General features: G+C 56.5%; 2 protein-coding genes across 10 annotated transcripts; one reads left to right on the top strand and one right to left on the bottom strand.

Moving 5' to 3' along the window:
* Positions 1 to 247: 247 nt before the first annotated feature.
* Positions 248 to 5993, top strand: PRC1 (protein regulator of cytokinesis 1). 4 transcript variants are annotated; one of them, XM_085070153.1, is made up of 14 exons: positions 248 to 372; positions 556 to 688; positions 1069 to 1191; positions 1515 to 1748; positions 1824 to 1994; positions 2205 to 2354; positions 2584 to 2731; positions 2816 to 2952; positions 3198 to 3293; positions 3410 to 3556; positions 3886 to 3987; positions 4149 to 4259; positions 4847 to 5032; positions 5757 to 5993. In XM_085070153.1, exons 1-14 carry the CDS (start codon positions 362 to 364, stop codon positions 5829 to 5831), a joined length of 1824 nt encoding a protein of 607 aa, XP_084926279.1. In that variant the 5' UTR covers positions 248 to 361; the 3' UTR covers positions 5832 to 5993. The 4 variants fall into 4 exon arrangements, with proteins under 4 accessions (XP_084926279.1, XP_084926281.1, XP_084926280.1 ...); XM_085070155.1 differs by having other exon boundaries at positions 3886 to 3996; positions 4847 to 4955; XM_085070154.1 differs by having other exon boundaries at positions 3886 to 3996; positions 4847 to 4996.
* A 2862-nt stretch (positions 5994 to 8855) lies between these two features.
* RCCD1 (RCC1 domain containing 1) lies at positions 8856 to 13560 on the bottom strand. Of its 6 annotated transcripts, XM_085070137.1 has the most exons (7): positions 13016 to 13288; positions 12360 to 12708; positions 10222 to 10343; positions 9945 to 10049; positions 9643 to 9795; positions 9454 to 9483; positions 8856 to 9252 (listed from the first exon to the last, which is right to left on the bottom strand). In XM_085070137.1, the coding sequence occupies exons 1-7, from the start codon at positions 13170 to 13172 to the stop codon at positions 9110 to 9112; spliced, it is 1059 nt and encodes a 352-aa protein (XP_084926263.1). In that variant the 5' UTR covers positions 13173 to 13288; the 3' UTR covers positions 8856 to 9109. The 6 variants fall into 6 exon arrangements, with proteins under 6 accessions (XP_084926263.1, XP_084926262.1, XP_084926261.1 ...); XM_085070136.1 differs by lacking the exon at positions 12360 to 12708 and having other exon boundaries at positions 9643 to 9830; positions 13016 to 13560; XM_085070135.1 differs by lacking the exon at positions 12360 to 12708 and having other exon boundaries at positions 13016 to 13560.
* Between the last annotated feature and the right edge of the window lie 7 nt (positions 13561 to 13567).

The following is a 13567-nucleotide window of genomic DNA, read 5'->3' as shown; positions in this document are numbered from 1 at the left end:
GGGACGGGGCGGGGGGCGGTGAGCCCCTAGCGCAAGCGCGGAGACGCGCAGGCGCGGCCCGGGGCGGGGTGCGCGTGCTCCCGCGCGAGGTCACGGGGCCGCTGCCACATCGTGAGCGCGCGGCGGCGCCGTTAGACGCGGCAGGACAGCGCCGGTCTTGCTCCGGATTGGTTGGAACCGCCGAATGCTCTCCGCTACCATTGGCTGGAGAGCGGCTTGGGGCGGGGCGAAGGCGCGGGCGGGCGAGTGGGGCGCGGCTCTGGTGGCGGTTGTGGGCGGGGCCTACATTACGCAGCAGCCAATCAGCGCGGCCGGGAGGGGAGTTCGAATCGGCGGAGCGGCGGCAGCGCAGCACGGAGCGATGAGGAAAAGGTGCAGGAACGGGGAGCCGGGGGGAGCCGGGAATTGGGGCTGGGGGGTACGGTTGGACGAAAAGCGCCGGGAACCGGGATGGGAAGTGTCGCCGGGACGGGCGGCGGCGGCGGCAGGTGGGGTGGGGTGGGCTCTCTGGCCCTGAGCCTGTCCTTGGCCGCTGACGGTCCGCGGTGCCTTCAGCGAGGTGCTGGCGGCCGAGGCCGCGTCCTGCCTGAACCGGGCCATGGCGGCGCTGCGAGACATCTGGGAGGAGATCGGTATTCCCGAGGAGCAGCGCCTGGAGCGCACTGAAGTCGTCAAGAAGCACATCAAGGTGAGGGGCGGGGTGGGGATCCCCGAGGTGAGGGCGTCACCGGCTGTTCTCTTGAGCCGCGTACCTGCTGCAGCGGGACCCCCTCGGCCCGGGACGTGAGCAGCTCAGAGTGAGCTCACCCAGGACTTCTCTCTCGGAGCCCCAGGATGGGGCGGGCCAGGTCTGCTGGGAGCACCCGGGGGTCTCTGCCCGGCTGTTACCGCACCTCTGCTCTTGCCCTGTGCAGCCCCATCCCACTGGGCTCCCCACACTGTCCACACCTCACTCGTGCCCAGCAGTGGGTCTCTAGTGGTCGTCCCGCTGCCCTGCCTGCTCTCCCTGCATGTCCCCTGCCCACTCTCCACTCCCACACCCTGCCTCTAACCACACCTGTGCTGCAGAGTCTCCTGGACATGATGGTGGCAGAGGAGGAAAGCCTGAAGGAGCGTCTCCTGAAGAGCATCGCTCTGTGTCGGAAGGAGCTGGACACCCTGTGCAGGGAGCTCCAGCTGGGCCCTTTTGAGGTGAGATCTGGGATCCTACAGGCAGCAGTGCTGCTGCCTGGCCTCTGCCTGGGTGTCTCGGGAGGCCAGAGCTCTCAAGGCAAATATCTATTCAAAACTGCCTTTCTGAGTGCTTTGTGGCTCCTCACAGGCCAGGCATTGGTGGGTGGTTGTGTGGTGTTCTCCAGCACCTCGTTTTGTGTGTTGCTGGTGTTCCTGCACCTTCCTGGGGAACATCTTGCTTAGAGCCAGGCCTTGTGGCCCTGGTCTTTGTTTAAGAAACCTAAAGCATGAGCCAGGTGTGGGCGAGGTGTGGGACAAAGCATATTTTTGGCCTCTTGCAGACAGAGGAAGAAAGTACCATCCTGCAGATGGAGAAGAACCTGCGCACACGTGTGGAGGTGCTGCAGAAGCAGAAACGGGACCGCAAGCAGGAGCTGAAGGCCCTGCAGGAACAGGACCGAGACCTGTGTGACATCCTGTGCACATCTGCGTTCAGCATCGACAGCGGCAGTGTGCCCAGCCTGGAGGACCTGGATCGCTACCGGCGCCACGTGGCCTCCCTCAATACCCTGAAGGTGAGCGTGTAGGGTGAGGGGGTCGCTGAGGGACCTGTGGGGGACCCCTGGTTCCTGACGCTGCCTCGCCCCCAGGAGCAAAGGCGGGAAGAATTTGTCAGCAACAAGCGTCAGATCATTCTGCTCATGGAGGAGCTGGACCATACCCCGGACACCAGCTTTGAGCGGGATGTCGTGTGTGAGGATGAAGAGGCATTCTGTTTGTCCAAGGACAACATCGTGGCCCTTCAGAACCTGCTGCAGCAGGTAGGCCAGGCTCTGAGGCAGGATTGGGGGCTGTGTGTCCTGGCAGCAGCTGCCATCACGATGTAAGAGCAACCACTAGGTTTTGGGCAAGACTGTGTGCTAGAACACCCTTTTTGGGGGGGTTAAGGAGATCTCGTGTACCAAGTGTGTGACTTTGTGGGTGCAGCAGAGCTAAAGGCTGTGCTGATCCCCTGCTCTCCCTCCATCCAGCTGGAAGCCCGGCGGGCCCTGAATGAGGCTGTGTGCGCTGAGCTGCGCGCCAGGATCATCGCACTCTGGGAACGGCTGCAGATCCCAGAGGAGGAGAGAGAATCCTCGGCCGTGCACCTGGCTGGGTCCAGAGTCAAAACTAGGAGAGCTGTAAGAGCTGCACTCGTGGTGGGAGGGCTGGGGGCAGCAGTTCCTGGGGATCTCATGCTCCTGCTTGTTCAGTCAGGGGTGAGGGGAGCAGGCCAAATTCTGCCTTCATGGAGGGAGGAGCTGGAGGTTGGCGCTGGCAGCTGCCTTGTTCTAGAAAGTGGCTCATGCAGAATATGAATCCTGTTCTCCCTGTCTTTCTCCCTGACCTGTGCTCTGGTCCCGGGGGCAGTTGCAGCTGGAAGTGGACCGTCTGGAAGAGCTGAAGCTGCAGAACATGAAATCAGTGATCCATGCAATCCGGGCAGAGCTGGTTGACTACTGGGACAAATGCTTCTACAGCCAAGAGCAGAGGGAAGGCTTCAGCCCTTTCTATGATGGTGGGTGCTGGCTGGGCAGACAGTTTTGGGGAGGGATCCCAGGGGTTCCAGCAGCCCCCTGACCTGGCTGTTGTGCTCTTCCAGAGGATTACACAGAGACCCTGCTTGAGCTGCATGATGCTGAGGTGGGCAAGATGAAGATGTACTATGAAACACACAAAGATCTCTTTGAGGCTGTTCAGAAGTGGGAGGAGAACTGGAAGCTGTTCCTGGAGCTGGAGGTATTGTCCAGGCAGGAGTATGTTGGCTCATGGGTCAGTGTGTACCTCTGCACCCATGGGCAGAGTGCTCTGGGAAGAAGCAGGAAGGCACTGGGAAGTCACGGTGGGCCAGTGCAGGGATGGGGTGCTGTGTCTCGAGTACTGGGGTGTTTGTGAAGGGCTACCTCCCCTGGGGCCTTCACCACATGAGGCTGAGGGGACTGTGTGGTGTATTTGTCTTTCTCCTGACCCCGCTTCTCTACCAGAATAAAGCAACTGACCCCAGTCGCTTCACCAATCGTGGAGGAAACCTGCTGAAGGAGGAGAAGCAGCGAGCAAAGCTGCAGAAGACACTGTCCAGGGTAGGTCCAGCCCTGGGGAAGGACCTGTGGTCCCAGTGACAGAGGAAAAGGAATCCTTGGGTGTGGGGACACCTGTGTTCAGGGCAGCCCCAACACTGCCCTCATGTCCTGATCAGCTGCAGGAGGAGTTGGAGAGAAAGGTTCAGACCTGGGAGCAGGAGTTTGAGGGAGCTTTCCTGGTGAAGGGGCAACAGTTCATGGAGTATGTGTCAGAGCAGTGGCAGCTGTACCGTCTGGAGAAGGAGAAGGAGAAGCAGGAGCGGGTGAGTACAGAGCTGAGCATGCTGGTTCCTGCCTGGGGGTGTCCCTGCTGGACCCCAGCCACTGCCCTGGACTCTGCTTGCTCATTCCCAGCCTGGAAGTGGCAGGCAGTGGGGCTGGTGCCCATTGCTGTCACGTCCATGTGGGCCGAGCCCCTTTTTGACCCCCATTGTGCCAACGGTTACACTTGGCTCTGGATACCTGTAAATCTCTGATGTAATTCCTGATGTGTGGATGTGCCAGGCTGTCAGCAAGGCAGTGCCCACTGGCAGTGTGACATAGGTGCACCAGCTCCGTGGTGCTTAGGTGTAAGTGCAGGTGTCTCCCACAGCACCTGAAGAAGAGCCGGCAAATGGAGACAGAGATGCTGTACGGCAGCACCCCACGGACACCCATTAAGCGGCGCCTGCTCAGCCCTCACACACCTGCCAAAGTAAGCAAGGTAAAATGTTCCTGCAGAGCAGTATATGCTGGGGTTCTGCCTGGAGCACAGCCTTGGGCTGGCCTCGGCCCCGTGGGAGGTGTGGGGAGGGGTCAGGGTGCTGCAGCCCCATGGGAAAATGTCCTGTGTGATGTGTCCTGCTTTCTCCTCAGCTCCATGGCACCTCCATCGCCAGCGCCACCCCCAACAGCACCGTTCGCTCAGCCCTTGGGGGAACCATCTCCCACTCTCCCACATCTCGGCTGCCACCCTCTGGGAAGAAGGTAAGAGGCCTTGGGGCAGTCCCTGCCCAGAGCTGGGCTGGAAGGGACAGGTGAGCTGAGATGGTGCGGCTCTTCTTGCTGTCACCTCATCGTTCACTGCCTCCCCTGCTGAACTCCAGGTGGACAGAAACCCCTGTTTGTTCACGGTTTGTTCTGTGGGGCTACTGCCATCCCACTGGGGTATTTCTGGGACCTGAAGGAAGAGGAGGGTGGCAGAAAATCTTCCTCCAGCTCAAATTTCTAGTGTACTTGTTCCTTAGTGCTGAGCCTGCAGCTTGGGGGACCTTCAAAATGTGTGTGTGCTGCTGGACAGGTCCTGAGGGCCCTTGGTCTAGTGTGTGGCAAATCTGCCCATGGCAGGGGCATGGAATGAGATGGGCTTTAAAATCTCTTCCCACCCAAACCATTCCAGGATTCTGTGATTCTGTGATGTATGTTTCAGGGACCAGAATTGGACCCTAGACTCTGGAGAGCTCCTGGAGCCTGACACTGCTCTGGCTCTGCAGAACAAAGGGTAGCAAAGCTGCTGCAGCTCTCCATCCTCTACTCCATTCCTGCATCCCCATAACTGTCACCTCCTCCCACAGTTTGGCCGAGCCCGGACCCCCAGCCGTGCAGCAGCGAAGCCCCCCCGACCCAGGCTGAGGGAGCGGAACAAGGAAAACATGTCCCAGCTGGATGGAACCACCCTGAGCGGTGGGTGCACCCCCACAGCCCCTGCCCAGCGTAACCACAGCGTTAGTTCTGTTGCCAGCACCTATTCTGAGTTTGCGGTAATTCACCTCTTCTAACCCCACCCCCTCACTGTGCAGCACAGGACCTTTGCTTCCTACTTATCCAAGCACCCCGTGGGGCTGTGTCCTCCCTGGTGTCCCTGCACAGCCCCACCATGTCCTCTCACAGGGCAGCTGCTCCTGCCCCTGCCTGTGCCTCCCTGTGGAGAACTTCAAACTGAGAGTTGGTGGTGGAGGGCCATGAGCAGCCAGTGGGGACAGACCATTGGCACAGGGGACAGGCTGGGCTCGTGGACACACCTGTGCAGAGACAGACCCAAAGCAGAACCCCTGAGCTGAGCCCATGAGTGGATCCTACTTCAGTCTTACCTTCTCCACTGCTCTCTGGAGTGGTGGAGTGAGCAGAGGCTGGAGGGGTGCTGCCCCAGCTCTCTGCCAGTGGGTGGGGCTTTCCTCTCTCAGGCTGGGGGACCCTTGGGGGCCCCAGGCAGGGAAGCCTCTGGCCTCCCATCAGGCTAGGCTGAGCCTGAGCTTTACCCTTGTGTGACATTGCCAAAAATTTTTTATACATTTTAGCAAACAAAGGTGTTAATGTTCATTGGCTACAAGTTGCACAGTTCTCATATTTATTTGTATTCCATCGCCTTTTGGCAGCCTGGCTTGCCCTCCCTCTCTGATTCCCCACTGAACTGTGAGGCAGGAACCCCCTCCCTGGTGTCCCCTCTCTTCTCTCATCCCCCTCTCCCACTTCTTGTTCCCACAGCGAGAACTTTCAAAGGCTTCCAGCTTTGAAAGCACCTCTCGTGTCCTCAACTCCACCACCAACAACGCCGTGTGATGAGCACCTGCTCCTGGCATGAATCCCTGCTCTGGCAGCTGTGCAGGGCCCGCAGCATCTCCCACTCCTGAATAACCCTCCCCTTGGTTACCCCTTTAGAAATGTGCTTTTATTTAAAAAATTTTTCTAGATGTTGTGAATAAAGTCCCTGTACAGCCCCTACCTATGATTGTATTTGCTGGGGTCGCTGGGTAGAGGGAAAAGGCAATGGAAGGGTTGGGGAAACCAAAAATCTCAGAGTGTGGCTCTGGGGAGCCTCAGGCAATCAGGAACTCAGTTGAGGCTGCAGCTTTTTGGGCCAATGAACAGCACCTCCAATCCACATCCTGATTATGCAAAACAAATGGAGCTTCAAATACATGTCCACAATGGCTAAAAAAGCACCCGCTTATTTCCACATCCTGATTGGCTGAAAAACCTGACACATCAATCCGCAACCTGATTGGCTGAAAAAGGTTCCATTTCAATCCACACCCTGATTGGCTGAAAATGGTGCAATTTCAATCCACATCCTGATTGGCTGAAAAAGCATTAATTTCAATCTGCATCCTGATTGGTTGAAAATGGTTTAATTTCAATCTGCATCCTGATTGGCTGAAAAAGCATTAATTTCAATCTGCATCCTGATTGGCTGAAAAAGCATTAATTTCAATCTGCATCCTGATTGGCTAAAAAAGGTTCAATTTCAATTTGCATCCTGATTGGCTGAAAAAGGTTCAATTTCAATCTGCATCCTGATTGGCTAAAAGTGGTTCAATTTCAATCTGCATCCTGATTGGCTGAAAAAGGTCTAATTTCAATCCACATCCTGATTGGCTGAAAAAGCATTAATTTCAATCTGCATCCTGATTGGCTGAAAAAGCATTAATTTCAATCTGCATCCTGATTGGCTAAAAGTAGTTCAATTTCAATTTGCATCCTGATTGGCTAAAAGTAGTTCAATTTCAATCCACATCCTGATTGGCTGAAAAAGCATTAATTTCAATCCGCATCCTGATTGGCTGAAAATGGTTTAATTTCAATCCGCATCCTGATTGGTTGAAAAAGGTTCAATTTCAATCTGCATCCTGATTGGTTGAAAATGGTTCAATTTCAATCCACATCCTGATTGGCTGAAAAAGGTCTAATTTCAATCCACATCCTGATTGGCTGAAAAAGCATTAATTTCAATCTGCATCCTGATTGGCTGAAAAAGGTTCAATTTCAATTCGCATCCTGATTGGCTGAAACTGGTTTAATTTCAATCCGCATCCTGATTGGCTAAAAGTAGTTCAATTTCAATCCACATCCTGATTGGCTGGAAATGGTTCAATTTCAATCCGCATTCTGATTGGCTGGAAAAGGTCTAATTTTAATCCGCATCCTGATTGGCTGAAAATGGTTTAATTTGAATCCACATCCTGATTGGCTGAAAATGGTTCAATTTCAATCCACATCCTGATTGGCTGAAAAAGCATTAATTTCAATCCACAACCTGATTGGCTGAAAAAGCATTAATTTCAATCTGCATCCTGATTGGCTAAAAAAGGTTTAATTTCAATCCGCATCGTGATTGGCTAAAAATGGTTTAATTTCAATCCACATCCTGATTGGCTAAAAGTAGTTCAATTTGAATCCACATCCTGATTGGCTGAAAATGGTTTAATTTCAATCTGCATCCTGATTGGCTGAAAAAGCATTAATTTCAATCCACATCCTGATTGGCTGAAAAAGTTTCAATTTCAATCTGCATCCTGATTGGCTGAAAATGGTTCAATTTCAATCTGCATCCTGATTGGCTGAAAAAGCATTAATTTCAATCCACAACCTGATTGGCTGAAAAAGCATTAATTTCAATCCGCATCCTGATTGGTTGAAAATGGTTCAATTTCAATTCGCATCCTGATTGGCTGGAAAATGGTTTAATTTCAATCTGCATCCTGATTGGCTGGAAAAGGTCTAATTTTAATCCGCATCCTGATTGGCTAAAAGTGGTTCAATTTGAATCCGCATCCTGATTGGCTGAAAATGGTTTAATTTCAATCCGCATCCTGATTGGCTGAAAAGCATTAATTTCAATCCACATCCTGATTGGCTGAAAAAGCATTAATTTCAATCCACATCCTGATTGGCTAAAAATGGTTTAATTTCAATCCACAACCTGATTGGCTGAAAAAGCATTAATTTCAATCTGCATCCTGATTGGCTGAAAAAGGTTTAATTTCAATCCGCATCCTGATTGGCTAAAAAAGGTTTAATTTCAATCTGCATCCTGATTGGCTGAAAAATCTTTAATTTTAATCTGCATCCTGATTGGCTGAAAAAACTGGCACTTCAATCCACATCAAGATTGACCAAAAAAGCAGGAGGCCCAATCTGCATCCTGATTAGCTGAATGAACTGAAACTCCTATGTTAAATGGTTGAAAAAGCTGCTGCTTCAATCCCTACTATGCTGATCAAAAAGCTGCATTCCCACTCCCCAGATTGCTCTCAGCTGCTTTCCACCACTTGTTCTCCCCACTTACCCCCTTGAACACCCCAGCCGGACTGTGAAAGCAACCACATGGTGAAAGTTGGTAAACTTGTGATATGAGACAACAGTTCAATGTGGGAAGCAAAAACCACACAGAACAAAACAAAACCAAGAATTCCTTTCCCGTTCACCATCCCCAGGGCAGGTATTCAGCTCCCCAGGGGCGCAGGGTCCCATTGTGGTAATGGTAACTTGGGGCAAAACCACTATTGCTCTGAGCATCCTCCCCGCCTCGTTCTCCACTTTCCACACTGGCCATGATGCCACATGGTATGAGATATCCTTGGGGTCAGCTGGGGATCCCCTGGTCCAGCTCTGTCTGTCCCTCCCCCCCTGCAATTTCCTCTGCACCCCCCTGGAGGAGAACCAGCCTCAGCCAAAACATTCCTGAATTACCACCATGTTCACACAAACCCCCAACCACAGCCTCCTGCAGCCCCTTGCCCCAGGATGCCTTCACTGGAGCCATATGTGCTGGACCATCTCTCACACACACAAACACTGCACCCATTATGGAAAAAGTTAATTTAATAAACACATCCAGCCCTTTCCAGGGTTTCCCTGGCCCTGGTGCAGCCGCAGCCCCACTCCAGAGTTTGAAGTCAGGTCACTGTGGGCTAAATTAAGCCCCATCCTGTGCCGTGCTGGGGCTGCCTGCCCTGGCCCTGAGGACAGAGTGGTCCTGGGGCTGGCTGGTCCTGCAGAGCAGAGTTCACCCTCATCCTCCTTCTGGCAGCAGCCATGGGTTGCAGTTTGCAGGACTCTCACAGCTCCAGCACACGTACATAGGTGGTCCAGGGCCCACATACCACCTCCTCTGCCCTCAACCCCTTGGCCACCAGGTGCTCAACACGGCGTGCCTGGTCAGAGCTGGTGCTGTCCCCATGTCCCAGCTGTCCGTATTTACCTGCAGACACAGTCATGACACAGTGTGGCCCTGGAGCCTTGCAGGGCAATTGCTCCTGGAGTTTGTGGGGAGGGAGGAAACACAAGAGTCCCAAGTACAAACAGGATTCATACAGTGACAGAAGAGCCAAGGGTGAGAGAAAAGGAACCAGAAGCTACTCCTGGGGAGGTTGTATGGTCCCGAAGCAGAAGTGTCACTTACCCCAACCCCAGGTGTAGAGATCCCCACCTCCTGCAACAAGGACAGCACCATCAGCCAGCACCCGGTGAGTTCTAACCCTAACCCTGCCCCTGCTCCCACAGGTGCTGCCCACCAGGTCCTGGTAAACCCTGGCACCACTCAGCCCCCTTGCCCCCAGAGGCAGTGCCCCCTGTCCTGCTGGGCACTCACGTGTGATGACAGCTGTGTGTCGGGACCCACAGCTGACTGTGCTGACCTCCAGGCCCTGTGGCAGATCCAGCAGCGCTGGGAATGCCTGGATGGAGATGAATGCAGCATCCTCAGCAGCCGACTGCTCCCAGCAGGGCATGAGCTTGGTGTTCCCTGGAGAAAAGCCAACTCCCAGCTCCCAGGAGTGACTAGGTACCACCAGCATTGCTCGCAGGCTCGAACCACACTAGCCCTGCACCAAGCTGCTGGGGCTATGCAGGAACCCAGCCCACCCTGCCCTCAGCCTGGCCAGCAGCACTCACCTGCACCTGTGTCCTCATCATGCACCCGCTCCTCTGCCAGTGCTTTGGAGGGCAGAGCCAGCTGCCCCGACTCGTTCCAGCCCCACACGTACAGATCTCCTGCCTCTGTGGCGTGGGGGTAAAAATGCATCAGGCAGAGCTTAGCCCTGAGCCCCACTAGGTGGCAGCACTGGGTGCTCCAGGGACACCAACACCACCTATTCCCCACGCCAGGTCCCACCAGGGCCACATGTTGCCAGCAGCATCCCAACCTCCCAAGCCCGGCCCTGTCCCTCACCGCTAACGCTGGCTGAATGCCACCCGCCGGCCGCCACTGCCTGCATGGGCACCCCGGCCAGCGCCTCCACCAGCCGTGGCTGCAGCTCCGACTCCAGCATCCCATGGCCCAGCTGCCCATGCCTGCAGGGACACAGAGGGACAGACAGACACCCCATATCTCAGTGCCTCCAGCTCCCGTGTCTCCTGTCCACAGTCCTCACCAAGCCGTTCCTGCTGCCACCGACCCAGCCCCAGGCCGGCAAGGCCTGAGCAGCTGAGGGAACAATCACAGCTGAGCAGAAGAGCTGACTCTACGGATAGGGAAAAGCCAAGTGCCAGTGGGAGAGTGATGCCCAGCACCAGACCACCAAGTTACAGCCAGGGGTCAGTGGAACACAGCAGAGGGACACAGCACCAGGGTTTTTAATTGTCAGAGCTGGGGCAGACACAGAAGGAGATGGCAGGAGCTGTTAGGGGTGAGAGGAGCAGTTCAGCCATGGAGCGGTGCCTGTTTGGTCTGGGGAACTTCACTGTGACAGCTCAGGATGTCAACAGCTGTGCTGATGCATGGCACTGGAAAGCCTCTTCACATTCCATACAGGAAATCTGCAGAGACTGAGGCAAAGAGACTGAGGGCTGAAGGGCAGGGAAGGGCATGCTGCAATAGGAAAGGGGCTCTGGACACACCCTCACGAGAGGACAGTGGTGACCACAGCCACCAGTAAGAGAGGGGCTACAGAGGGCTGAGCTGGGCCAGCACTTGGCTATCACACAGCAGAGCTGTCACACTGCAGGACACATGCTGGCACAGGCATGGGTGAGAGGATTCTCAGCTGTGTTGAATGATCAAATTCCGAAAATGTTAATCCTCAAGTACACATCCCCACATATAGAAACCTTTCCTCTAAAGGGAATGACCAAATAATATAGTGTCTGCAAAGCAAAAAATGCTGATGTAAACTGAGTGTTGTGTTTGCCATCAGCTGTGTTTGCTACCTGCTAGCCCAAAGCCAGCAACCAAGGAGCAGGGACTGGGTAGTGAAACACCTCTGAGTGACAAGGAACAGGGAGGGCACTGGCCCAGGGCACACAGTTCTGTGAGAGTGACTGATGATCAGTGCTGGGTCTTTCTTCCATAAGTAGCAAAGAGGAACACAGCAACCCTTCCACACTACAGATGAGAACAACTAGTTCCTGTGGCCAAGCCTCATCATACACCAAAAGAATTTGGGGATCCAGGGCAGGGGGACCTGTGGCTGGGCTCTTCAGTGCCCTCTGGGAAAACCTGACTGGGGCAGCAAATGCAGAGACAACCCCCTAATGAACAACAAACACCTTTGTGAGAATAAACTGAGTGATGCTACCAGCTATTAAACGCACGCAAGTTCCGCTGCTGGGAGGTGACACTGGGCACTGGGGCTGGAGGCTTTTCCCAAGGGCACTCCTCTCCCACAGGCTGTACCAGAGGGATCTGGCACTGAACTGTCACAGAGTGATGGAATCAATCTCCAGTTCAGACACACAAGAGCTTTGCTGACAGCTGATGCTTCTGTGGCAAGGTGCACAGAAGCAGGGAGAGAGCAGGGACCTTGATGGTCACACAGAGACCCAAGTGCCCTTGGAGACTGCCCTGAGGGAGCCAAAAGTCAGAGCCCCAGCACCTTCAGAGCAGATGGGGCTGCCCGTGGGGCCAGCAAGGGCAGACCCTGCGGAAAAAGGGCCACAGCCAGGTCAGCACTCCCCAGGAGAAGCCATGAGCTGGGATACCCATGTGGGGGGTGGACCTAGCTCAGGCGAGGGAGAGATGCCATTAGCATAGGGGTGTGCATTGGGCACCTGTGGCTGGTGTCCCAAAACTTGTCTCAGCTATAACCACATATTATTCCCAAGCCCACCCCTACGGGAAAGTCAGGATGGATATCCTGGCCCCAAGCAGTATGTGCAGGCCATTGCGGGCTCAGCCCTTCAGGTGACCCTCATTCCAACATCCTCTCACCTGCACACCCCCAAAGGAGTCCCGGTATCCCCCATGCCCCTTCTGCACCCCCATCAGTCTCTCTGCATCCCAACAGCACAGCGTTTGTCCTGGAGTTCCTCAACCCCCAACCCGCTGCCGCCCCTCTCCTGCACCCCTGTATCCCCACAGCGCCCACTCACCTGCCACCGCCCCAGGAAAAGACCTCCCCGGCGGCGCCCAGTGCTAGGGCATGCTCCATGCCCAGGACCAGCCGCCGAGCCTGCACGCCAGCCGGCAGTGCGGTGAAGAACGGCGGCCGTGGCGTGGCGAAGCCGCCGTGCAGGAGCGGCAGCGGCTGGCAGGGCTCCGGCGGCAGCGCCCGGCTCCAGGCGGGCTCGTCCTGCAGCGCGCCCTTCACCGCCGCCTCCCGCGGCCAGGCGCTGGCCGCCGCCGGGCCCCGCAGTACCAGGTGCGTCTCGGAGGGCAGTGCCTCGGTCCAGCCCGGCAGCCGCCGCCGTAACCCCGCGCTCCGCACCTCCAGCCCCGCGCCTGCCGCAGCGGCATCTCAGCGACCGGCACTGGGGACAGCCCGGGGTGGGGGGGACAGCCCAGGGGTCTGGGGGGACCGGAGGGGAACGTTACCGGGGAACTGGCGCGGTGGGAGGGCTGGGAGGTCCCATACCGGGGAAAGGGGAGGACAGGACGGACCGGGGGGACCGGGGCGGCAGCGCAGGGTGGGAACGGGACCCGCCATCCCGGGCAGAGGCAAGGGGAAGGGGGCACGAGCCGGCGAAGGGCCGCGCTGGCCTGGCGGAGGGACTGGGACGGGAGCTCCGGATGGCCTGGGGGCGCTCACCCGTCTCCACGACCACGTAGCTCCAGGCAGGCCACACGCGGGAGATCCCCTCGGGGCCCGCCTCCAGCCGCCACGGCCCCGGCCCCGACCCCAGCTCCCCGGCCGCCTCTTCGGGGCTGAACCCGAACACGAGCCAGGTGCAGGCGAGCGCCGCCATTGTAGGGGCGGGCACCGGGAGAGGAGGAACCGGAGGTGATGGCAGAGGGGCGGAAGGACAGACGAACGGAGGCCGAGCCGTGGTCCAGGAGCAGCTTTAGTGTCACCGGATGGGCCCATTCCCGGCGCGCCGGTCCCACCCCGGGCCGGCCCTCCCGGCTAAGGCAGACGGTGGCAAAGGCAGCGACAAGCCCTATCTTCCCCCTCGCCCCGGGGCACCGGGCTGGAGCCGCCGGGGGCAACGCGGCCCCGGACAGTGCTGAACCAGCCCCGCGTGTAGCTGGGACACCGCCAGGGCCACGCTGAGAGCAGCATGTGAGCACCGGTCCCAGCAGCGTGTGCGGGAGCCCCGGCAGCTTGTGCGGGAGTCCCGGGAGCATGTGCAGCATGTGTGGG

The sequence above is a fragment of the Lichenostomus cassidix genome, chromosome 10, assembly GCF_008360975.1.
Source record: "Lichenostomus cassidix isolate B80296 chromosome 10, HeHo_3.0, whole genome shotgun sequence".
Taxonomy (NCBI): domain Eukaryota; kingdom Metazoa; phylum Chordata; class Aves; order Passeriformes; family Meliphagidae; genus Lichenostomus; species Lichenostomus cassidix.
This window is presented reverse-complemented; position numbering and strand designations above follow the sequence as displayed.

Coding starts and splice junctions, on each gene's coding strand:
- PRC1 (XM_085070152.1), top strand. Junction 3,997..4,148: donor CACCTGCCAAAGTAAGCAAG/GTAAAATGTTCC, acceptor CTTTCTCCTCAG/CTCCATGGCACCTCCATCGC. Junction 5,033..5,756: donor GCACCTATTCTGAGTTTGCG/GTAATTCACCTC, acceptor TTGTTCCCACAG/CGAGAACTTTCAAAGGCTTC.
- RCCD1 (XM_085070133.1), bottom strand. CDS start 13,560: ATGCTGCACATGCTCCCGGGACTCCCGCACAAGCTGCCGGGGCTCCCG. Junction 10,050..10,221: donor GCATTCAGCCAGCGTTAGCG/GTGAGGGACAGG, acceptor CCCACGCCACAG/AGGCAGGAGATCTGTACGTG. Junction 9,831..9,944: donor TGATGAGGACACAGGTGCAG/GTGAGTGCTGCT, acceptor GGTGGTACCTAG/TCACTCCTGGGAGCTGGGAG.